Genomic DNA, 23435 nt, shown 5'->3' on the forward strand with positions numbered 1-23435 from the left:
ACGCCTGCTGCAGATCTTCTACCTGAGGGTAATCCAGCCCCATCACTCCTGCTGCAGATCTTCTACCTGAGGGTAATCCAGCCCCATCACTCCTGCTGCAGCTCTTCTACCTGAGGGTAATCCAGCCCCATCACGCCTGCTGCAGCTCCTCTACCTGAGGGTAATCCAGCCCCATCACGCCTGCTGCAGCTCTTCTACCTGAGGGTAATCCAGCCCCATCACACCTGCTGCAGCTCTTCTACCTGAGGGTAATCCAGCCCCATCACGCCTGCTGCAGCTCTTCTACCTGAGGGTAATCCAGCCCCATCACACCTGCTGCAGCTCTTCTACCTGAGGGTAATCCAGCCCCATCACGCCTACTGCAGCTCTTCTACCTGAGGGTAATCCAGCCCCATCACACCTGCTGCAGCTCTTCTACCTGAGGGTAATCCAGCCCCATCACGCCTACTGCAGCTCTTCTACCTGAGGGTAATCCAGCCCCATCACGCCTGCTGCAGCTCTTCTACCTGAGGGTAATCCAGCCCCATCACACCTGCTGCAGCTCTTCTACCTGAGGGTAATCCAGCCCCATCACGCCTGCTGCAGCTCTTCTACCTGAGGGTAATCCAGCCCCATCACACCTGCTGCAGCTCTTCTACCTGAGGGTAATCCAGCCCCATCACACCTGCTGCAGCTCTTCTACCTGAGGGTAATCCAGCCCCATCACGCCTGCTGCAGCTCTTCTACCTGAGGGTAATCCAGCCCCATCACACCTGCTGCAGCTCTTCTACCTGAGGGTAATCCAGCCCCATCACGCCTGCTGCAGCTCTTCTACCTGAGGGTAATCCAGCCCCATCACGCCTGCTGCAGCTCCTCTACCTGAGGGTAATCCAGCCCCATCACGCCTGCTGCAGCTCCTCTACCTGAGGGTAATCCAGCCCCATCACGCCTGCTGCAGCTCCTCTACCTGAGGGTAATCCAGCCCCATCACGCCTGCTGCAGCTCCTCTACCTGAGGGTAATCCAGCCCCATCACGCCTGCTGCAGCTCCTCTACCTGAGGGTAATCCAGCCCCATCACTCCTGCTGCAGCTCTTCTACCTGAGGGTAATCCAGCCCCATCACGCCTGCTGCAGTTCTTCTACCTGAGGGTAATCCAGCCCCATCACGCCTGCTGCAGCTCTTCTACCTGAGGGTAATCCAGCCCCATCACGTCTTATAGCGACACTGGTACAATTGATCCGGGGGCCCGAGTGGGCCCCTCCAGTACCCCGGGGCCCCGGCACTTGCCCGGGTTGGCCGGGTGCTGGCGCCGGGCCTGCCTGAGCTCCAAGCAGTTACCTCCATTCAGCTGAATTTTGCTGCTGTAAAGGCCGTTGCCTGTTGCAATAAAGAACTGTGGGCCACATTTATCACTTTTGTGCGCCTTAGTGTAGTAGTTGCGCCTATATACTGGCGCACTGTTTTGGCAGAATTATCACAAGCTACAACCATCTGTGATCAGGTAATTTCCTGCCTCTTATTAATCACTTTACTTTAACACAGTTTAGGCGCAATGTTAGATTCGGGCAGTTACATGTGATCCTGCTACAAGCTCCTCTCTGCTTCTCCCACATCCCAGAGTGAAGATAACAGTCACAGCAGCACCCAGGTGTATGACACCCAGCACCCAGTGACCTCCTCAGCAGCACCCAGGTGTGTGACACCCTGCACCCAGTGACCTCCTCAGCAGCACCCTGGTGTGTGACACCCTGCTCCCAGTGACCTCCTCAGCAGCACCCAGGTGTGTGACACCCTGCTCCCAGTGACCTCCTCAGCAGTACCCAGGTGTGTGACACCCTGCACCCAGTGACCTCCTCAGCAGCACCCAGGTGTGTGACACCCTGCTCCCAGTGACCTCCTCAGCAGTACCCAGGTGTGTGACACCCTGCACCCAGTGACCTCCTCAGCAGCACCCAGGTGTGTGACACCCTGCACCCAGTAACCTCCTCAGCAGCACCCAGGTGTGTGACACCCTGCACCCAGTGACCTCCTCAGCAGCACCCAGGTGTGTGACACCCAGCACCCAGTGACCTCCTCAGCAGCACCCAGGTGTGTGACACCCTGCACCCAGTGACCTCCTCAGCAGCACCCAGGTGTGTGACACCCAGCACCCAGTGACCTCCTCAGCAGGGGCTTCTCCTGGAGGGGATCCCCCAATGCTGGTCTCCTGCTGCACCCCTGTAATTCTGCACAATATCCCTCTCAGACACTGTGCAGAATTACATGGGGGACACTTGTTTGTAGTATCTGCAAAATTCTGCAAACTTCTTGCAAACTTCTCTTCTCTCTTGCTTTGAGCTCAGGATTCTGCAGAATATTTTGTAAATAGAAGGTGATGAACTGTAAATAGAGTCTGCAGCTCCTGTCTGTAATGTATCTAATGTATCTATTATATGTTCCAGTGTCTGTAATGTATCTAATTGTATCTATTATATGTTCTAGTGTCTGGCTGAGCTTTGCTGCTAGAAATGAGCTCTTCTGCAAAGGGGCTCAGTGCTTTCTTCTCAGATAACGCCACCTTCGGACTGGAGTGTTTTTACGCCCGTTTTTGCGCCTAAATGAAAACGTTGCAAGTGATGAATATCATTAGGCGCAGCAAAACATCTGGATTGGTAAAATAGATGAGGGAAAGGTGGTTATTTTTGTTGCGCGGCTAATTTGATGTTTAATTGCAAAAATGGTGCAAAAACGGTGCGCCTGAATGAAAAGGCGCAAAAACAACAGAAAAAAACGAGTGATACATGTAGCCCTGTAAGTTATAATTCACCAACCTGCCTCCGAGTGATCCCTGGATCCGGCTGTTCACCACCTCGGGCGCCCCATCATTCATCAAGGACCGTGACCATCGCCTTATGCAAGGCCACACCTGGACCCCGGCTACCTCCAGCCACCGAAAAAGGTCAGGCCCCTTATACACTAGTATACATAGTAATCTCATCAGGAGAAGCTTTCACTGGGCACAGATGCATTGTAACCAGAAGCCACGCGTCATGTAAGTAGCGACATGTGTTTTGCCTTCCATTGTGCTTACAATACGCTTTGAAACACAATTCAAGCGCAACGAGGAGAAGTCAATCCCTCCTGTAGATGTTTTTATACATAAAAGCTTGAATTGCAGAGTTCTGCGCTTGCTTTTGATGTTCCAAACTTGCATTGCACTCTGTTAGATTTCTGGACGGATACGTTAATAGCAATATGTAACTTTAACGGATCCATTTAAAAAAAAATTGATACCTTGCTTTCTGTTTGTGTTGGTTATTTTCCGTTTTTCTTTATCTTACATCCATCCTACTATCCGCTCAAATAACGGAAGGTCTAACAGCAAAAACAGATACTAACGGATCCTAATACAGGAGGCGCAGAACACCGTAAATTATATATATAGATTTGTGCACAGTTGACACGGGTACCCCTGCGATCCATGTATCGGATCGCAGGCACACCTGTGCTCCTCTCCGTGGCGACGCCCCGGTCCGCGTTCCTGCTCCGGCTCTGGTTGGCCACAGGACCCGTCCCCGCTCCCTAGGGCGCTCGCAGATTTAAAGGGCCAGCACACCACTGATTGGCGCTGGCCACTTCTGTGTTTCCATAAAGGCTGTCTTCTCCCAGCAACCCCTGCCGGATCTTTGAGATATATGCCATCGAGAAAACTTCCTCTGTGTGTTCCTTATATCCTGACCTCCTGTTGTGACCTCGGACTTGACCCTGCCTTGCTCCTTCGCTGCCAGTCCTGACCTCCTGCTTCGTAGCAGTTTCTGCCCGTACACAGACTTCGAGTTTGCCTGCCATCCCTGTAGTTCAATCTTGGCAGTCACCGCGGGCTAGTCGCACCTGTGGAACAACCTGGTGGTAGCACGCCGCAGCAAGACCATCCAGCTTTGAGGCGGGCTCAGGTGAAGACCGCGTGCCACATAGATTCCGCAATGGTCCAGGGGGTTCGCTGACCTTGAGTCCTGACAGTAAGATCCGGCCATGGACCACGCCAAGGTGCCGCTTCTGAAACTGGCTGATCTTACCACCATTGTGGTTCAGCAGTCCCAGCAGATTGCTTTGCAAGGAGAACAGCTAGGACAAGTCACCGCCATTCTGCAACAGTTGTTTGCCACTCAGCATCAGTGTCAGTCTCCTGCGACTACTCCTGCTAACTCTCCTGCTACCCTGGCTTGTCTTCCTGCCACTGAACCAAGGTTAAGACTGTCAATGCCCGACAAGTATGATGGAGGTTCCAAGCTGTGCAGGGACTTTATTGCTCAGTGCTCCTTGCACATAGAACTCATGCCGTCTCAGTTTGACACTGAGCGATCCAAGGTAGCATTTATCATCAGCCTCCTCTCCGGGAAGACCCTAGCCTGGGTTACCCCTCTATGTGATAGAGGCAATCCGGTTATGGCTATGCACTCAGCTTTCCTAGCGGAATTCTGGGCTGTGTTGGAAGAACCTGCACGAGCCTCCTCAACTGAGACAGCGCTGCTGAACCAGCACCAAGGGACTCGTATGTGGGAGAATATGCTGTCCAGTTCTGTACCCTGGCTTCTGAACTCTCCAGCGACCTTTAAGAAAGGACTTTCGTCTTATGTTAAGGACGCATTGGCTGCTTGTGACCTGCTGTCTACCCCAAATGGTCTTATCACACTAGCCACTCGGATTGATGTGCGGTTTATGGAACGTGCCGAGGAGTTACGCCATGAGCATCCCCATGTCTGTCGTTGACGTCTGCCTCGCCTGGCTCCTGCCTTCCAAAGGCCGCTCCAGCCTCTGGCCGTTCCATCTACAGAGGAGCCTATGCAAGCGGACAGAGCCAGACTCTCCTCTCAAGAACACTCCAGACAATTTCAGGAGAATCTTTGCCTGTTCTGTGCCAGTCCGAGGCACTTCATTGGGGTTTGTCCGGTCCGTCTCCAGTGTCCGGGAAACGTCAGCACCTAGGGTTTTTGGGAGAAGTGTCCCTAGGTGTGAACCAAGCTTCTCCACGCCTGACTGTTCCTGTGCTCCTCCGTTTCAGCTCCCGCACTTCGATTCAGGTTTCTGTTTTCTTGGACTCCAGTTCTGCAGGGAACTTTGTGGATGTCGCTCTAGTCTCCCAGCATCACATTCCGGTGGTTCCTTTCACATCATCTCCTCAGTCTGTGGACAAATCCATTCCCATCCGGTCCCATACCGCACTGAGCCTATCTCTTTGCAAGTAGGAGTCCTTCATAAGGAAAAACTGTCCTTTTATGTGTTGCCACGCTTCACCTCGTCTCTTCTGCTGGGCCTCAACTCAACGCATCGGTGCTTAACTGGAAGATGGGGGAGGTCATTTGTTGGGGACCAGAATACCAGTCCTGCTGCATGGTGGTGCCTCTACTTGTCCTGGCTTCCTCCATGACTCCCAAGCCCTTGGAGGGCCTACCTACGTGTTACCAGGACTTTGCTGATGTTTTTTTGAAAAAACTAGCAGAGACTTTGCCATCCCACCGTCCCTATGATTGTCCTGTAGATCTCCTACCAGGTGCCTCTCCTCCCAGAGGTCGTGTGCATCCTCTTTCAGTTCCAGAGACTGGGCTAATCATCTCTATGCCAAGCTCGAGAAATGTCCGTTTCACCAACCGAGCCTTCCTTTCCTCGGCTATATAATCTCTGACAGAGATTGATCCTGCAAAACTGTCTGCAGTTCTTCAGTGGCCAGAAGGTCTACGAGCCATACAGAAGTTCTTGGGTTTTGTGAACTATTATCGGCAGTTTATTCCACATTTTTCCACTTTGGTGTCTCCCATCATGTCGCTCACCAAGAAGGGTGCCAATCCCCGTCTCTGGCCCTCGGCGGCTGAAGAGGCCTTTTCAAGATTGAAGTCCACCTTTGCCTGAGCTCCAGTTCTCTCTAGGCCTGACACGGAGAAGCTCTTTCATGTGGGGGTTGACGCATCCTCCATAGGTGCTGGGGCAGTGCTCACCAAGAAGGGGCCTAAAGGCTGAACTCTCACTTGTGTTTTTTTCTCTAAGACTTTTCCCCCGCAGAGAGGAATTACTCTATTGGAGATAGAGAACTGTTGGCCATCAATGAATCTACTGGAAGGAGCTCACCATCTGGTTTGTGTATATACAGACCATAAGAACCTCCTGTATCTCCAGACAGCCCAATGTCTTAATCCCAGGCAAGTCCGCTGGTTGCTCTTCTTTTCACGCTTCAACCTGTTTATCCATTTCTGTCCGACGGATAAGAATATCAAGGCTGATGCCCTTTCTCATGCCTTTGATGTCATTGGAGAAGAGCATATTATCTCTCCTGAACAACAGGTTGTTGCCGCTCCGATGGATCTTCGGCAGCTTCCTCTCGGCAAGACATATGTTCAACCTGCACTCTGGAAGAGGATTCTGTCTTGGGGACATTCTTTGCATCTGGCCGGGCACCCTGGGGTGCAACGCTCTGTGGCCCTGATCTCCCGCTACTATTGGTGGTCTGCTGGTCAAAGATGTCTGGGATTTTGTGGGATCCTGCACTTCCTGTGCCTGTAATAAGCCTTCTCGCCTCAAACCGGCTGGACTGTTGCTTCCGTTGCCAATACCCAGTTGCCCGTGGTCTCACTAGGCTATGGACTTTGTCACAGATCTTCCTCCGTCCTCTGGCAATACTTTCATCTGGGTGGTGACTGACTGGTTTTCCAAGATGTGCCCATCCAGGTCTTCCGTCTGCTGCATGTCTTGCTAGTTTGTTCCTCCAGCATATCTTCTGACTGCATGGACTACCTCAACACATCGGGGCACATTTACTAAAGGTCCGTCGGATGCATTTCCGTCGGGTTTCCTGAATTTTTCAGTTTTTTTTTTTCGCTGAACTTATGGGACGGGTAAGTAAATGTGCCCCATCGTGTCGTGGCTTTCCTTGTGTAACCAGCTGCAAGTTAATCTGGACTTTTCTTCTGCTTACCACCCACAGTCGAATGGTCAAGTAGAAAGGGTGAATCAGACTCTGGGCTGTTACCTCCATCACTTTGGGGCACATTTACTTACCCGTCCTGTTGATGCTGCCGATCTGGAATGTCCGACGAGGATTCGGAGCTGCCTCGATTCACTAAGATCGTGCGTCCAATTTCCTGCATGTGTCGCTTCCCCGCTCAGGTACGCCGGAGTTCACCATCTTCTTCCCGGTGCATGTGAGTGCTTGATCTTGCGACACAATTTGATTTTTAAATTCCGCGGTTTGTCCGAATCAGTCGGGTTGTCAGACGACACAGCCCCCGATTTGTGTGGCATGAAAGCCGGCGCCGATGCACCACAATCCGATCGCGTGCACCAAAAACCTGGGGCAATTCAGCGCAAAACGGAAAAATTCGGGAAACCCGACGAGAAATGTGTCCGATGGACCCTTAGTAAATGTGCCCCTTTGTCTCTGCCCGTCAAGATGACTGGTCTTATCTTCTACCATGGGCTGAGTTTCCTATAACTCACTGGACTCTGGTTCTGCTGGGACAGCTCCTTCCTTTGTGGTTTACAGATGTATTCCTCGCCCTCCTCTTCCTCTGTCCTTTCCCTCAGATGTCCCTGTTGTAGAGGAACTGGTACAGGACCTCAAATCTATGTGGGAGTTAACCCGTCAGTCTCTGCTCCGTACCACTGCCCGCACAAAGACCCAGGCTGATAAGAAGCGCAGGACTCCTCCTGTCTTCTCTCCGGGTGACAAGTTGTGGTTATCTTCCAGATACGTCCAGCTGAAGATTCGTAGCTACAAGCTTGGTCCACGCTTCCTAGGTCCCTTTGAGGTGATTAGACGCATAAATCCGGTGGCGTACAAGCTCCGCCTTCCTCCTACAATGCGCCTCCTGAACTTCTTCCATGTCTTCCTCCTGAAGCCTGTCATCTTGAGCCGCTTCTGTCAGCAATCTCCTCCTCCTGCCCCAAAGGCTGATATCTACGAGGTTAAGGAGGTTACTGGACATGAAGACTGTGAGAGGTAAGTAGTTCTTCCTTGTTGACTGGAAGGGGTTCGGGCCTGAGGAGAGATCCTGGGCGACTGAAAAGAATATTCTGGACCGTAGTCTCCTCCAAAGATTTCTTCAGACCAAGAAGAGGGGGAGGCCGAAGGGGGGGGGGGGTACTGGCACGGGTGTCCCTGCGATACGGACGACGTTATCTGTGGGAAGGTTGGATGTTCTTAAAGTGAAACTTATAATAGATCACGGAGGTTATTTTATCTTATTACTATTACACTGCCCTGTGCGGGTTATGTATTTTTATATGCAATTTTGATCAAATGCTCCAGAATGTTATCTATTAGATATTTATTGTGTTTAATTTACTAAAAGTAATAAATGAAATAAGATACTAATAGACACCACTGCAAGTCTATTGAAATCAATGGGGAAAGAAGGATCCATAATTCATCCGTAACGAAAACTGCAAAACAGACGCCAAGATGCAGATGGGAAGTGTAAATGTCCAAGACTCTCATCTATCTCTGTGCTGCCTTGTCCTCCTCCTCCCACTTCCCCGTCTCCTCTCCTCATCTGTTCCGCCTCCTCTCCTCCCCTGCCCCGCCTCCTCTCCTCTCCTGCCCCGCCTCCTTCCCTCTTCTCCTCCCCTGCCCCGCCTCCTCTCATCCCCTGCCCCGCCTCCTTCCCTCTTCTCCTCCCCTGCCCCGCCTCCTCTCCTCCCCCTGCAGATCACTTCCGCCTCTCCCTGTAGTGTGATGAGTCTAAAGGAGGAGGACAGGGGAAGCTGCGGCACTGCAGGGGTTACTAATCCCGGTGATTCCTCCGGAGCCTCCGTGCACTGGGAACATCCGGGACACATGGAAGGTAATTGTGTCACCCCCTCATCCTCATAGACTGTAAGCACTTGTGTCACCCCCTCATCCTCATAGACTGTAAGCACTTGTGTCCCCCCTCATCCTCATAGATTGTAAGCTCTTGTGTCACCCCCTCATCCTCATAGACTGTAAGCACTTGTGTCCCCCCTCATCCTTATAAACTGTAAGCTCTTGTGTCCCCACTCATCCTCATAGACTGTAAGCTCTTGTGTCTCCCCCTCATCCTCATAGACTGTAAGCTCTTGTGTCTCCCCCTCATCCTCATAGACTGTAAGCTCTTGTGTCCCCCCCTCATCCTCATAGACTGTAAGCTCTTGTGTCCTCCCCTCATCCTCATAGACAGTAAGCTCTTGTGTCCCCCCTCATCCTCATAGACTGTAAGCTCTTGTGTCACCCCCACATCCTCATAGACTGTAAGCTCTTGTGTCACCCCCTCATCCTCATAGACTGTAAGCTCTTGTGTCATCCCCCTCATCCTCATAGACTGTAAGCTCTTGTGTCACCCCCTCATCCTCATAGATTGTAAGCTCCTGTGTCACCTTCTCATCCCCATAGACTGTAAGCTCTTGTGTCACCCCCTCATCCTCATAGACTGTAAGCTCTTGTGTCACCCCCTCATCCTCATAGACTGTAAGCTCTTGTGTTCCCCTCATCCTCATAGACTGTAAGCTCTTGTGTTCCCCTCATCCTCATAGACTGTAAGCTCTTGTGTTCCCCTCATCCTCATAGACTGTAAGCTCTTGTGTCACCCCTCATCCTCATAGACTGTAAGCTCTTGTGTCACCCCCTCATCCTCATAGACTGTAAGCACTTGTGTTCCCCTCATCCTCATAGACTGTAAGCTCTTGTGTCCCCCCTCATCCTCATAGACTGTAAGCTCTTGTGTCCCCCCCTCATCCTCATAGACTGTAAGCTCTTGTGTCACCTCCCTCATCCTCATAGACTGTAAGCTCTTGTGTCACCTCCCTCATCCTCATAGACTGTAAGCTCTTGTGTCACCCCCTCATCCTCATAGACTGTAAGCTCTTGTGTCCCCCCTCATCCTCATAGACTGTAAGCTCTTGTGTCCCCCTCATCCTCATAGACTGTAAGCTCTTGTGTCACCCCCTCTTCCTCATAGACTGTAAGCTCTTGTGTCACCCCCTCATCCTCATAGACTGTAAGCTCCTGTGTTACCCCCTCATTCTCATAGACTGTAAGCTCTTGTGTCTCCCCCTCATCCTCATAGACTGTAAGCTCTTGTGTCACCCCCTCATCCTCATAGACTGTAAGCTCTTGTGTTCCCCTCATCCTCATAGACTGTAAGCTCTTGTGTCCCCCCTCATCCTCATAGACTGTAAGCTCTTGTGTCACCCCCTCTTCCTCATAGACTGTAAGCTCTTGTGTCACCCCCTCTTCCTCATAGACTGTAAGCTCTTGTGTCACCTCCTCATCCTCATAGACTGTAAGCTCCTGTGTTACCCCCTCATCCTCATAGACTGTAAGCTCTTGTGTCACCCCCTCATCCTCATAGACTGTAAGCTCTTGTGTTCCCCTCATCCTCATAGACTGTAAGCTCTTGTGTCACCCCCTCATCCTCATAGACTGTAAGCTCTTGTGTTCCCTTCATCCTCATAGACTGTAAGCTCTTGTGCCCCCCCCCCTCATCCTCATAGACTGTAAGCTCTTGTGTCACCTCCTCATCCTCATAGACTGTAAGCTCTTGTGTCCTCCCCTCATCCTCATAGACTGTAAGCTCTTGTGTCACCTCCTCATCCTGATAGACTGTAAGCTCTTGTGTCATCCCCCTCATCCTCATAGACTGTAAGCTCTTGTGTCACCCCCTCATCCTCATAGATTGTAAGCTCCTGTGTCACCTCCTCATCCCCATAGACTGTAAGCTCTTGTGTTCCCCTCATCCTCATAGACTGTAAGCTCTTGTGTTCCCCTCATCCTCATAGACTGTACGCTCTTGTATCCCCCTCATCCTCATAGACTGTAAGCTCTTGTGTCTCCTCCTCATCCTCATAGACTGTAAGCTCTTGTGTCACCTCCTCATCCTCATAGACTGTAAGCTCTTGTGTCACCCCCTCATCCTCATAGACTGTAAGCTCTTGTGTCACCCCCTCATCCTCATAGACTGTAAGCTCTTGTGTCACCCCCTCATCCTCATAGACTGTAAGCTCTTGTGTTCCCCTCATCCTCATAGACTGTAAGCTCTTGTGTTCCCCTCATCCTCATAGACTGTAAGCTCTTGTGTCACCCCCTCATCCTCATAGACTGTAAGCTCTTGTGTCACCCCCTCATCCTCATAGACTGTAAGCACTTGTGTTCCCCTCATCCTCATAGACTGTAAGCTCTTGTGTCACCCCCTCTTCCTCATAGACTGTAAGCTCTTGTGTCACCCCCTCATCCTCATAGACTGTAAGCTCCTGTGTTACCCCCTCATTCTCATAGACTGTAAGCTCTTGTGTCTCCCCCTCATCCTCATAGACTGTAAGCTCTTGTGTCACCCCCTCATCCTCATAGACTGTAAGCTCTTGTGTTCCCCTCATCCTCATAGACTGTAAGCTCTTGTGTCCCCCCTCATCCTCATAGACTGTAAGCTCTTGTGTCACCCCCTCTTCCTCATAGACTGTAAGCTCTTGTGTCACCCCCTCTTCCTCATAGACTGTAAGCTCTTGTGTCACCTCCTCATCCTCATAGACTGTAAGCTCCTGTGTTACCCCCTCATCCTCATAGACTGTAAGCTCTTGTGTCACCCCCTCATCCTCATAGACTGTAAGCTCTTGTGTTCCCCTCATCCTCATAGACTGTAAGCTCTTGTGTCACCCCCCCCTCATCCTCATAGACTGTAAGCTCTTGTGCCCCCCCCCCCTCATCCTCATAGACTGTAAGCTCTTGTGTCACCTCCTCATTCTCATAGACTGTAAGCTCTTGTGTCCTCCCCTCATCCTCATAGACTGTAAGCTCTTGTGTCACCTCCTCATCCTGATAGACTGTAAGCTCTTGTGTCACCCCCTCATCCTCATAGACTGTAAGCTCTTGTGTCACACCCTCATCCTCATAGACTGTAAGCTCTTGTGTCCCCCCTCATCCTCATAGACTGTAAGCTCTTGTGTCCCCCCTCATCCTCATAGACTGTAAGCTCTTGTGTCCCCCTCATCCTCATAGACTGTAAGCTCTTGTGTCACCCCCTCATCCTCATAGACTGTAAGCTCTTGTGTCACCCCCTCCTCCTTATAGACTGTAAGCTCTTGTGGCCCCCCTCATCCTCATAGACTGTAAGCTCTTGTGTCACCCCCACATCCTCATAGACTGTAAGCTCTTGTGTCACCCCCTCATCCTCATAGACTGTAAGCTCTTGTGTCATCCCCCTCATCCTCATAGACTGTAAGCTCTTGTGTCCCCCCTCATCCTCATAGACTGTAAGCTCTTGTGTCACCCCCTCATCCTCATAGATTGTAAGCTCCTGTGTCACCTCCTCATCCTCATAGACTGTAAGCTCTGGTGTCACCCCCTCATCCTCATAGACTGTATGCTCTTGTGTCACCCCCTCATCCTCATAGACTGTATGCTCTTGTGTCACCCCCTCATCCTCATAGACTGTAAGCTCTTGTGTCCCCCCTCATCCTCATAGACTGTAAGCTCTTGTGTCCTCCCTCATCCTCATAGACTGTAAGCTCTTGTGTCACCCCCTCATCCTCATAGACTGTAAGCTCTTGTGTCACCCCCTCATCCTCATAGACTGTAAGCTCTTGTGTCACCCCCTCATCCTCATAGACTGTAAGCTCTTGTGTCACCCCCTCATCCTCATAGACTGTAAGCTCTTGTGTCACCCCCTCATCCTCATAGACTGTAAGCTCTTGTGCCTCCCCTCATCCTCATAGATTGTAAGCTCCTGTGTCACCCCCTCATCCTCATAGACTGTAAGCTCTTGTGTCCCTCCTCATCCTCATAGACTGTAATCTCTTGTTTCATCCCCTCATCCTCATAGACTGTAAGCTCTTGTGTCACCTCCTCATCCTCATAGACTGTAAGCTCTTGTGTCCCCCCTCATCCTCATAGACTGTAAGCTCTTGTGTCACCCCCTCATCCTCATAGATTGTAAGCTCTTGTGTCACCCCCTCATCCTCATAGACTGTAAGCTCTTGTGTCTACCCTCATCCTCATAGACTGTAAGCTCTTGTGTCATCCCCTCAACCTCATAGACTGTAAGCTCTTGTGTCCCCCCTCATCCTCATAGACTGTAAGCTCTTGTGTCACCCCCTCATCCTCATAGATTGTAAGCTCTTGTGTCACCCCCTCTTCCTCATAGACTGTAAGCTCTTGTGTCACCCCCTCATCCTCATAGACTGTAAGCTCTTGTGTCTACCCTCATCCTCATAGACTGTAAGCTCTTGTGTCACCCCCTCATCCTCATAGACTGTAAGCTCTTGTGTCCCTCCTCATCCTCATAGACTGTAAGCTCTTGTGTCTACCCTCATCCTCATAGACTGTAAGCTCTTGTGTCATCCCCTCATCCTCATAGACTGTAAGCTCTTGTGTCACCCCCTCATCCTCATAGACTGTAAGCTCTTGTGTCTCCCCTCATCCTCATAGACTGTAAGCTCTTGTGTCTACCCTCATCCTCATAGACTGTAAGCTCTTGTGTCATCCCCTCATCCTCATAGACTGTAAGCTCTTGTGTCACCCCCTCATCCTCATAGACTGTAAGCTCTTGTGTCTCCCCTCATCCTCATAGACTGTAATCTCTTGTGTCCCCCCCTCATCCTCATAGACTGTAAGCTCTTGTGTCACCCCCTCATCCTCATAGACTGTAAGCTCTTGTGTCACCCCCTCATCCTCATAGACTGTAAGCTCTTGTGTCACCCCCTCATCCTCATAAACTGTAAGCTCTTGTGTCCCCCTCATCCTCATAGACTGTAAGCTCTTGTGTCACCCCCTCATCCTCATAGACTGTAAGCTCTTGTGTCACCCCCTCATCCTCATAGACTGTAAGCTCTTATGTCACCTCCTCATCCTCATTGACTGTAAGCTCTTGTGTCCCCCCTCATCCTCATAGACTGTAAGCTCTTGTGTCACCCCCTCATCCTCATAGACTGTAAGCTCTTGTGTCATCCCCTCATCCTCATAGACTGTAAGCTCTTGTGTCACCCCCTCATCCTCATAGACTGTAAGCTCTTGTGTCCTCCCTCATCCTCATAGACTGTAAGCTCTTGTGTCCTCCCTCATCCTCATAGACTGTAAGCTCTTGTGTCCCCCCCTCATCCTCATAGACTGTAAGCTCTTGTGTCACCCCCTCATCCTCATAGACTGTAAGCTCTTGTGTCATCCCCTCATCCTCATAGACTGTAAGCTCTTGTGTCATCCCCTCATCCTCATAGACTGTAAGCTCTTGAGGATGATATAGGAGTATATAGGGTGGGGGATATAGGAGTATATAGGGTGGGGGATATAGGAGTATATAGGGCGGGGGGATATAGGAGTATATAGGGCGGGGGATATAGGAGTATATAGGGCGGGGGATATAGGAGTATATAGGGCGGGGGATATAGGAGTATATAGGGCGGGGGGTATAGGAGTATATAGGGCGGGGGGTATAGGAGTATATAGGGCGAGGGATATAGGAGTATATAGGGCGGGGGATATAGGAGTATATAGGGCGGGGGATATAGGAGTATATAGGGCGGGGGATATAGGAGTATATAGGGCGGGGGTATAGGAGTATATAGGGCGGGGGTATAGGAGTATATAGGGCGGGGGGGGGGGATATAGGAGACTGTAATATTCTCCATCAGGTATAAAGCTTCTCTGTGTCTCCTGCTCCTTCCCTTCCTCCTCTGGAGATTTCTCAGGACTCTGCTCTGCAGATAGATAAGAGGCGGCTAATGATTAACTCCGTAACTGCCTGGAGAACATTTCTCTTGATGATTAGATTATGGGGAGACTATAAAGAGTTAAGTCATTAGAAACCTTATCAGCTTCTTATCTATGAGCTGTCAGTGTGAGGAGGAGGGGGAGGGGAGGATTTATACCCAAACTGCAACAATCAGGGGGGAAACAGGAAGGATCGGATTTACCATCATCACCTGCGGCAGCCATTGCTACAATGTATCAGCTTTTCCTTCTCTCCACCTTCCAGAAACCGTGAATATTTCATGTTTCTTTATACTGAACCACATGAGGCTTTTTAGCTGCGGGAAAATTCTCCTCCTTTTGGTCCCATGTGATATTCCGGGAATTTCCTGGGAAGCTGCAACAGAAACATTGGATACAGAAACATTAGATACAGAAACATTAGATACAGAAACATTAGATACAGAAACATTGGATACAGAAACATTGGATACAGAAACATTGGATACAGAAACATTGGATACAGAAACGTTAGATACAGAAACATTGGATACAGAAACGTTAGATACAGAAACATTGGATACAGAAACGTTAGATACAGAAACATTGGATACAGAAACGTTAGATACAGAAACATTGGATACAGAAACATTGGATACAGAAACATTAGATACAGAAACGTTAGATACAGAAACGTTAGATACAGAAACATTGGATACAGAAACATTAGATACAGAAACATTGGATACAGAAACATTAGATACAGAAACATTGGATACAGAAACGTTGGATACAGAAACATTAGATACAGAAACATTGGATACAGAAACATTAGATACAGAAACGTTAGATACAGAAACATTAGATACAGAAACATTGGATACAGAAACATTGGATACAGAAACATTAGATACAGAAACGTTAGATACAGAAACATTGGATACAGAAACGTTTGATACAGGAACATTGGATACAGAAACATTAGATACAGAAACATTGGATACAGAAACATTGGATACAGAAATGTTAGATACAGAAACGTTAGATACAGAAACGTTAGATACAGAAATGTTAGATACAGAAACGTTAGATACAGAAACGTTAGATACAGAAACATTAGATACAGAAACATTGAATACAGAAACGTTAGATACAGAAACATTAGATACAGAAACATTGGATACAGAAACGTTATATACAGAAACGTTATATACAGAAACGTTAGATACAGAAACATTGGATACAGAAACGTTAGATACAGAAACATTAGATACAGAAACATTGGATACAGAAACATTGGATACAGAAACATTGGATACAGAAACATTGGATACAGAAACATTGGATACAGAAACATTAGATACAGAAACATTGGATACAGAAACATTGGATACAGAAACATTAGATACAATGAAAATAAAATAGTTTCAGTTGTGACATCTGAGAAGAGTCGTCGCTTTCCCATGTAGATGATGTTCGAGGTCTCGGCTTTTGGGGGAGGCGCTGACGTTTCCATTGATGCCTCATATGATCTTTCGATCACTTTTTATTAAAATTATTAGAGATAATAAAGTTTATTGTATGTGATTTTATTTTTTATTTTTTTAAAAGATTTGAAATGTTTTCATCCATTGACCGGGCCCCATGAGGGATAATTTGTGGTGAGAGATATAGCACCAGAACCAAGCTCACACTCTGAATAATACAGCACCTGAGCAAAGTCCAGGACAGAACCAGAATAAAGCTGCATTCACACCTGGTGTTTACATTGCGCTTAGAACCGTAAGTGGGGGGGGGGGGAGCTTTCATTGTTTTGCATTGTGTTCGATGGACACGCACATGCGATCGGGCAGCGCCGCGCACACTAGCGTTTTCACTGCGTTTCTAAACACAGTACAAATGCAACATGTGAATGCAGCCTGAAGGCACCAAACTCACTATTAGGGCGCGGTCACACGTTCCGCATATGTGATCGGCCCGAGGCCCGCCCCCTGTGTGCTAGCGTCGCGTTTCCTCCTATCTGAGCTCCCCTCGTAGCGGGCAGGTATCGGCTCTACTACACACCTGACACCGGCCTTTAATAAGCGCTAATTGCAGCAGTTAACCAGTTAAGTGTCAAACCCAATTATAGCACCAAACAGAGCTCCCATTGGACGCCACCATTTTTAAATGCTGTGACATCATTAGAGGGCGCTGATTTGTTGCCATGGCAGCCTGGAGTCTCAGGCCTTTCTGAAGTCCTCTCTGTAAATTGTATGAGCGATCAGACATGAGGGTCACGCTCCGGGTAACACATATTGCACATTCTTAACCCCAAAAAATCACCAGTATGGACCAAAACATTTTGTAACGTGATGCAAGTGGAAAATGGCTCCTTGGACCTTTCTCCCAGTGTTCTGGGTCAGTCCATTTTCTCCTCTGTCTCTTGTACCTTATTAATTACATGAAATCTTCTCATCAGTCGCAGTGAGATGGTAGAGATAAGTTATTACATGGGATGATGACCTCCATATTCACTTCCCAGGAGCAGAATCTACTAACATGGATGGAAGTGACACTGAGGAGAAGATGATCCCCAAGGTGGAGGAAGAAGAGGCGATGGAGGAGGAGGAGGAGGAGGGAGCCTGGGAAGGAGGACATGACGCTGGGGCCGGGGACCCCCAGAATGGTGAGTACTGATGGACTCTTCATGTTTTGGTCTCTTCTACCCCTTGGGCTGCCCTTACCATAACCCCAGCTTATATGGTGAATAAAGAACCAGGTGTTGGTGGATCTCGTGGTAGTAATAGGGAGGCTGGTGGCCCGAATCCTCCTGTCAGCCCAGACAAAGCTGCCGTCATGGCACAGTGTTTGGGTCCCCCTCCTACAACCCCTGGACGCTTGTTGCCAGTTATGAGAGGGGCTGCACTTAGTGGGGAAGATGGTGGTGGTAGTTCCTCTATGAGGTAGCGTCCCTGGCCTCACGGAGTTGAGAGGACTCTTGATGTTGTAATGACACGTGAGGGAATCCAGAACTTACTTTACTGATGAAAAACAGTTTACTCCTTCCACACAATATGGAGGCACAAAACCTCTAGGGTCACTGGCCGGAGGTGGAGGTGACTTTCTGCTGTGAAGTTGGTCATGTAGAGTCTCTCTTTCTCTTGCAGTCCCTACGGACTATCACTATATCCTACAATTCCCATCCACGAGGTGTAGATCTAGTCAGGCCGTAACCCAAAAGAAATGAGCGGACCCCTGGACTTATCGCTGAATTGGCGGCCAAACAGCTTCTCCGGTAAATTGAGGCCCTTTGCTCTTCGCCAGGGCAATGATTGGTCAGGGGAACCTAAACGCCGAACCTGAACTGAAATTCCGGGTCTGTTAATCTGTAATAGGGGGCAGTAGGTTTTGGATCTCATCTAGCTCCTCCCCTTCCAGGCAAGCAGCCAATCAGCAGACAATATCCTTTCCCAACATATTTCTGTGTCCTGTAATAAAAATAAACCGTCCCCAGGGTTCAGCGTTATTCCCTACAGAGATCAGTGTTACATACATCAACGCAGATTAATAAAGCCCGAACCCCAAGAACCTGATCAGTGATCGCATAGTCGGGGCGATGAGCTGGAGAGAAGATCTAGAATGTGCCGGGATAATGCAGAGGTCCAGGGGGTCCATGAAATCATTTCTATCCCTTCATCAATCCATTAGTGTTACGGACCTCTCCATCTGCGTGCACTACGGAGGGGGCGGCATTATAGAAAAAGAGAGAAAATCGGAGGAGAGGGGGGAAAGAAAAGTCAAAAAAGACAAGGGAAGGACGAGGGGCCACCAGAAACCGGTTCAGTATGGATTAGACTCTAAAGAGACCCTCAATATTCTGCGGTCAAAAGGTCCCGTAATCCGGCCGCCTGGGTGAAGCGCATCCACGGATGACAAGTAGTGCGACATTTCCCATAGGGGCCCGACACATATACGGTCAGTTCATCCTTCAGCATAATAATTTTGGCCGTCGTCTATGACAGTGACACAGGAGGAGGAGGAGTAGACAGGCCCCACACCATGCGGCACCATAGCAAAAACATCTTCCAAAGGGCTCGAATCTTCCATTGTAAAGAAGAAGGTACGAAGGCTGGAATGGCAGACAACAGTCATGTGTGAATTGCTGACTCTACAAGGGACAATCCCGGGCAGGACTGGATGATGGAGCTGAAGGTCTTTCCCTCGGCCACATCTCCGGCACATGGGGGATTCTCCTGCATTATTGTGGCCTTGGCCTCTTGGAGCTAATGGAGGTTTTGTTTGTTACAGTAGAATTTCCTGAGGGTCAACTGCAGTATTGTCCCCCATTGGGACAGAAAAGTGGGCAAGGGCTTAGCCAGGGGAGGAGGCCAAGGTCTGGAGTGTGTCCACTACCCCACATTTATAGGAAAAAGTTAGAGGGTGGAGGGTTAGACGCCGTAAGATGGTAGAGATAAGTTATTACATGGGATGATGACGTCCATATTCACTTCCCAGGAGCAGAATCTTCTAACATGGATGGAAGTGACACTGAGGAGAAGGTGATCCCCAAGGTGGAGGAAGAAGAGGAGGAGGAGGAGGAGGAGGGAGGAGCCTGGGAAGCAGGACATGACGCTGGGGCCGGGGACCCCCAGAATGGTGAGTACTGATGGACTCTTCATGTTTTGGTCTCTTCTACCCCTTGGGCTGCCCTTACCATAACCCCAGCTTATATGGTGAATAAAGAACCAGGTGTTGGTGGATCTCGTGGTAGTAATAGGGAGGCTGGTGGCCCGAATCCTCCTGTCAGCCCAGACAAAGCTGCCGTCATGGCACAGTGTTTGGGTCCCCCTCCTACAACCCCTGGACGCTTGTTGCCAGTTATGAGAGGGGCTGCACTTAGTGGGGAAGATGGTGGTGGTAGTTCCTCTATGAGGTAGCGTCCCTGGCCTCACGGAGTTGAGAGGACTCTTGATGTTGTAATGACACGTGAGGGAATCCAGAACTTACTTTACTGATGAAAAACAGTTTACTCCTTCCACACAATATGGAGGCACAAAACCTCTAGGGTCACTGGCCGGAGGTGGAGGTGACTTTCTGCTGTGAAGTTGGTCATGTAGAGTCTCTCTTTCTCTTGCAGTCCCTACGGACTATCACTATATCCTACAATTCCCATCCACGAGGTGTAGATCTAGTCAGGCCGTAACCCAAAAGAAATGAGCGGACCCCTGGACTTATCGCTGAATTGGCGGCCAAACAGCTTCTCCGGTAAATTGAGGCCCTTTGCTCTTCGCCAGGGCAATGATTGGTCAGGGGAACCTAAACGCCGAACCTGAACTGAAATTCCGGGTCTGTTAATCTGTAATAGGGGGCAGTAGGTTTTGGATCTCATCTAGCTCCTCCCCTTCCAGGCAAGCAGCCAATCAGCAGACAATATCCTTTCCCAACATATTTCTGTGTCCTGTAATAAAAATAAACCGTCCCCAGGGTTCAGCGTTATTCCCTACAGAGATCAGTGTTACATACATCAACGCAGATTAATAAAGCCCGAACCCCAAGAACCTGATCAGTGATCGCATAGTCGGGGCGATGAGCTGGAGAGAAGATCTAGAATGTGCCGGGATAATGCAGAGGTCCAGGGGGTCCATGAAATCATTTCTATCCCTTCATCAATCCATTAGTGTTACGGACCTCTCCATCTGCGTGCACTACGGAGGGGGCGGCATTATAGAAAAAGAGAGAAAATCGGAGGAGAGGGGGGAAAGAAAAGTCAAAAAAGACAAGGGAAGGACGAGGGGCCACCAGAAACCGGTTCAGTATGGATTAGACTCTAAAGAGACCCTCAATATTCTGCGGTCAAAAGGTCCCGTAATCCGGCCGCCTGGGTGAAGCGCATCCACGGATGACAAGTAGTGCGACATTTCCCATAGGGGCCCGACACATATACGGTCAGTTCATCCTTCAGCATAATAATTTTGGCCGTCGTCTATGACAGTGACACAGGAGGAGGAGGAGTAGACAGGCCCCACACCATGCGGCACCATAGCAAAAACATCTTCCAAAGGGCTCGAATCTTCCATTGTAAAGAAGAAGGTACGAAGGCTGGAATGGCAGACAACAGTCATGTGTGAATTGCTGACTCTACAAGGGACAATCCCGGGCAGGACTGGATGATGGAGCTGAAGGTCTTTCCCTCGGCCACATCTCCGGCACATGGGGGATTCTCCTGCATTATTGTGGCCTTGGCCTCTTGGAGCTAATGGAGGTTTTGTTTGTTACAGTAGAATTTCCTGAGGGTCAACTGCAGTATTGTCCCCCATTGGGACAGAAAAGTGGGCAAGGGCTTAGCCAGGGGAGGAGGCCAAGGTCTGGAGTGTGTCCACTACCCCACATTTATAGGAAAAAGTTAGAGGGTGGAGGGTTAGACGCCGTAAGATGGTAGAGATAAGTTATTACATGGGATGATGACGTCCATATTCACTTCCCAGGAGCAGAATCTTCTAACATGGATGGAAGTGACACTGAGGAGAAGGTGATCCCCAAGGTGGAGGAAGAAGAGGAGGAGGAGGAGGAGGAGGGAGGAGCCTGGGAAGCAGGACATGACGCTGGGGCCGGGGACCCCCAGAATGGTGAGTACTGATGGACTCTTCATGTTTTGGTCTCTTCTACCCCTTGGGCTGCCCTTACCATAACCCCAGCTTATATGGTGAATAAAGAACCAGGTGTTGGTGGATCTCGTGGTAGTAATAGGGAGGCTGGTGGCCCGAATCCTCCTGTCAGCCCAGACAAAGCTGCCGTCATGGCACAGTGTTTGGGTCCCCCTCCTACAACCCCTGGACGCTTGTTGCCAGTTATGAGGGGGGCTGCACTTAGTGGGGAAGATGGTGGTGGTAGTTCCTCTATGAGGTAGCGTCCCTGGCCTCACGGAGTTGAGAGGACTCTTGATGTTGTAATGACACGTGAGGGAATCCAGAACTTACTTTACTGATGAAAAACAGTTTACTCCTTCCACACAATATGGAGGCACAAAACCTCTAGGGTCACTGGCCGGAGGTGGAGGTGACTTTCTGCTGTGAAGTTGGTCATGTAGAGTCTCTCTTTCTCTTGCAGTCCCTACGGACTATCACTATATCCTACAATTCCCATCCACGAGGTGTAGATCTAGTCAGGCCGTAACCCAAAAGAAATGAGCGGACCCCTGGACTTATCGCTGAATTGGCGGCCAAACAGCTTCTCCGGTAAATTGAGGCCCTTTGCTCTTCGCCAGGGCAATGATTGGTCAGGGGAACCTAAACGCCGAACCTGAACTGAAATTCCGGGTCTGTTAATCTGTAATAGGGGGCAGTAGGTTTTGGATCTCATCTAGCTCCTCCCCTTCCAGGCAAGCAGCCAATCAGCAGACAATATCCTTTCCCAACATATTTCTGTGTCCTGTAATAAAAATAAACCGTCCCCAGGGTTCAGCGTTATTCCCTACAGAGATCAGTGTTACATACATCAACGCAGATTAATAAAGCCCGAACCCCAAGAACCTGATCAGTGATCGCATAGTCGGGGCGATGAGCTGGAGAGAAGATCTAGAATGTGCCGGGATAATGCAGAGGTCCAGGGGGTCCATGAAATCATTTCTATCCCTTCATCAATCCATTAGTGTTACGGACCTCTCCATCTGCGTGCACTACGGAGGGGGCGGCATTATAGAAAAAGAGAGAGAAAATCGGAGGAGAGAGAGGAGAGGGGGAAAGAAAAGTCAAAAAAGAAAAGGGAAGGACGAGGGGCCACCAGAAACCGGTTCAGTATGGATTAGACTCTAAAGAGACCCTCAATATTCTGCGGTCAAAAGGTCCCGTAATCCGGCCGCCTGGGTGAAGCGCATCCACGGATGACAAGTAGTGCGACATTTCCCATAGGGGCCTGACACGTATACGGTCAGTTCATCCTTCAGCATAATAATTTTGGCCGTCGTCTATGACAGTGACACAGGAGGAGGAGGAGTAGACAGGCCCCACACCATGCGGCACCATAGCAAAAACATCTTCCAAAGGGCTCGAATCTTCCATTGTAAAGAAGAAGGTACGAAGGCTGGAATGGCAGACAACAGTCATGTGTGAATTGCTGACTCTACAAGGGACAATCCCGGGCAGGACTGGATGATGGAGCTGAAGGTCTTTCCCTCGGCCACATCTCCGGCACATGGGGGATTCTCCTGCATTATTGGGGCCTTGGACTCTTGGAGCTAATGGAGGTTTTGTTTGTTACAGTAGAATTTCCTGAGGGTCAACTGCAGTATTGTCCCCCATTGGGACAGAAAAGTGGGCAAGGGCTTAGCCAGGGGAGGAGGCCAAGGTCTGGAGTGTGTCCACTACCCCACATTTATAGGAAAAAGTAAGAGGGTGGAGGGTTAGACGCCGTAAGATGGTAGAGATAAGTTATTACATGGGATGATGACGTCCATATTCACTTCCCAGGAGCAGAATCTTCTAACATGGATGGAAGTGACACTGAGGAGAAGGTGATCCCCAAGGTGGAGGAAGAAGAGGAGGAGGAGGAGGGAGCCTGGGAAGGAGGACATGACGCTGGGGCCCGGGACCCCCAGAATGGTGAGTACTGACTGTCCCTAATAAAGGATGAGGGTTGGTGGATCCTCTAGTAGTAATAGGGAGGCTGGAGGTAGGTAAGTTCTATCCACTTACCAATCTATCTCAGTATTCTAGTCTTCTCCTGCCGAAATGTGCGCAACATCATCATAAGATCAGGATTATACAAGGGGAGAAGTTATTACTCAGTGATACAAATATTTTTACTTTTCTGTAG

General features: G+C 49.6%; 2 protein-coding genes across 10 annotated transcripts in view; one reads left to right on the top strand and one right to left on the bottom strand.

Annotated features, from left to right (window-relative positions):
- The window catches only part of LOC140075967 (uncharacterized), a 183254-nt gene that overhangs the window by 156779 nt on the left and 3040 nt on the right, over positions 1-23435 (top strand). Inside the window, exons 1-7 of one of the 9 annotated variants that reach the window (XM_072122438.1) lie at positions 7903-7949; positions 8658-8793; positions 16254-16424; positions 17167-17310; positions 19140-19280; positions 21110-21250; positions 23090-23221. In XM_072122438.1, the coding sequence (XP_071978539.1) occupies positions 17184-17310; positions 19140-19280; positions 21110-21250; positions 23090-23221 (541 nt within the window). In that variant the 5' untranslated portion in view covers positions 7903-7949; positions 8658-8793; positions 16254-16424; positions 17167-17183. Of the gene's footprint in view, positions 1-7902; positions 7950-8657; positions 8794-16253; positions 16425-17166; positions 17311-17582; positions 17920-19139; positions 19281-19542; positions 19890-21109; positions 21251-23089; positions 23222-23435 lie in introns of those variants that run through there. The other 8 variants (XM_072122442.1, XM_072122436.1, XM_072122443.1 and 5 more) reach the window with 8 other exon arrangements.
- Positions 1-23435, bottom strand: part of LOC140075966 (uncharacterized) — a 116912-nt gene that overhangs the window by 29967 nt on the left and 63510 nt on the right. The window lies entirely within an intron of this gene.

Source organism: Engystomops pustulosus, chromosome 8 (genome assembly GCF_040894005.1).
Source record: "Engystomops pustulosus chromosome 8, aEngPut4.maternal, whole genome shotgun sequence".
Taxonomy (NCBI): domain Eukaryota; kingdom Metazoa; phylum Chordata; class Amphibia; order Anura; family Leptodactylidae; genus Engystomops; species Engystomops pustulosus.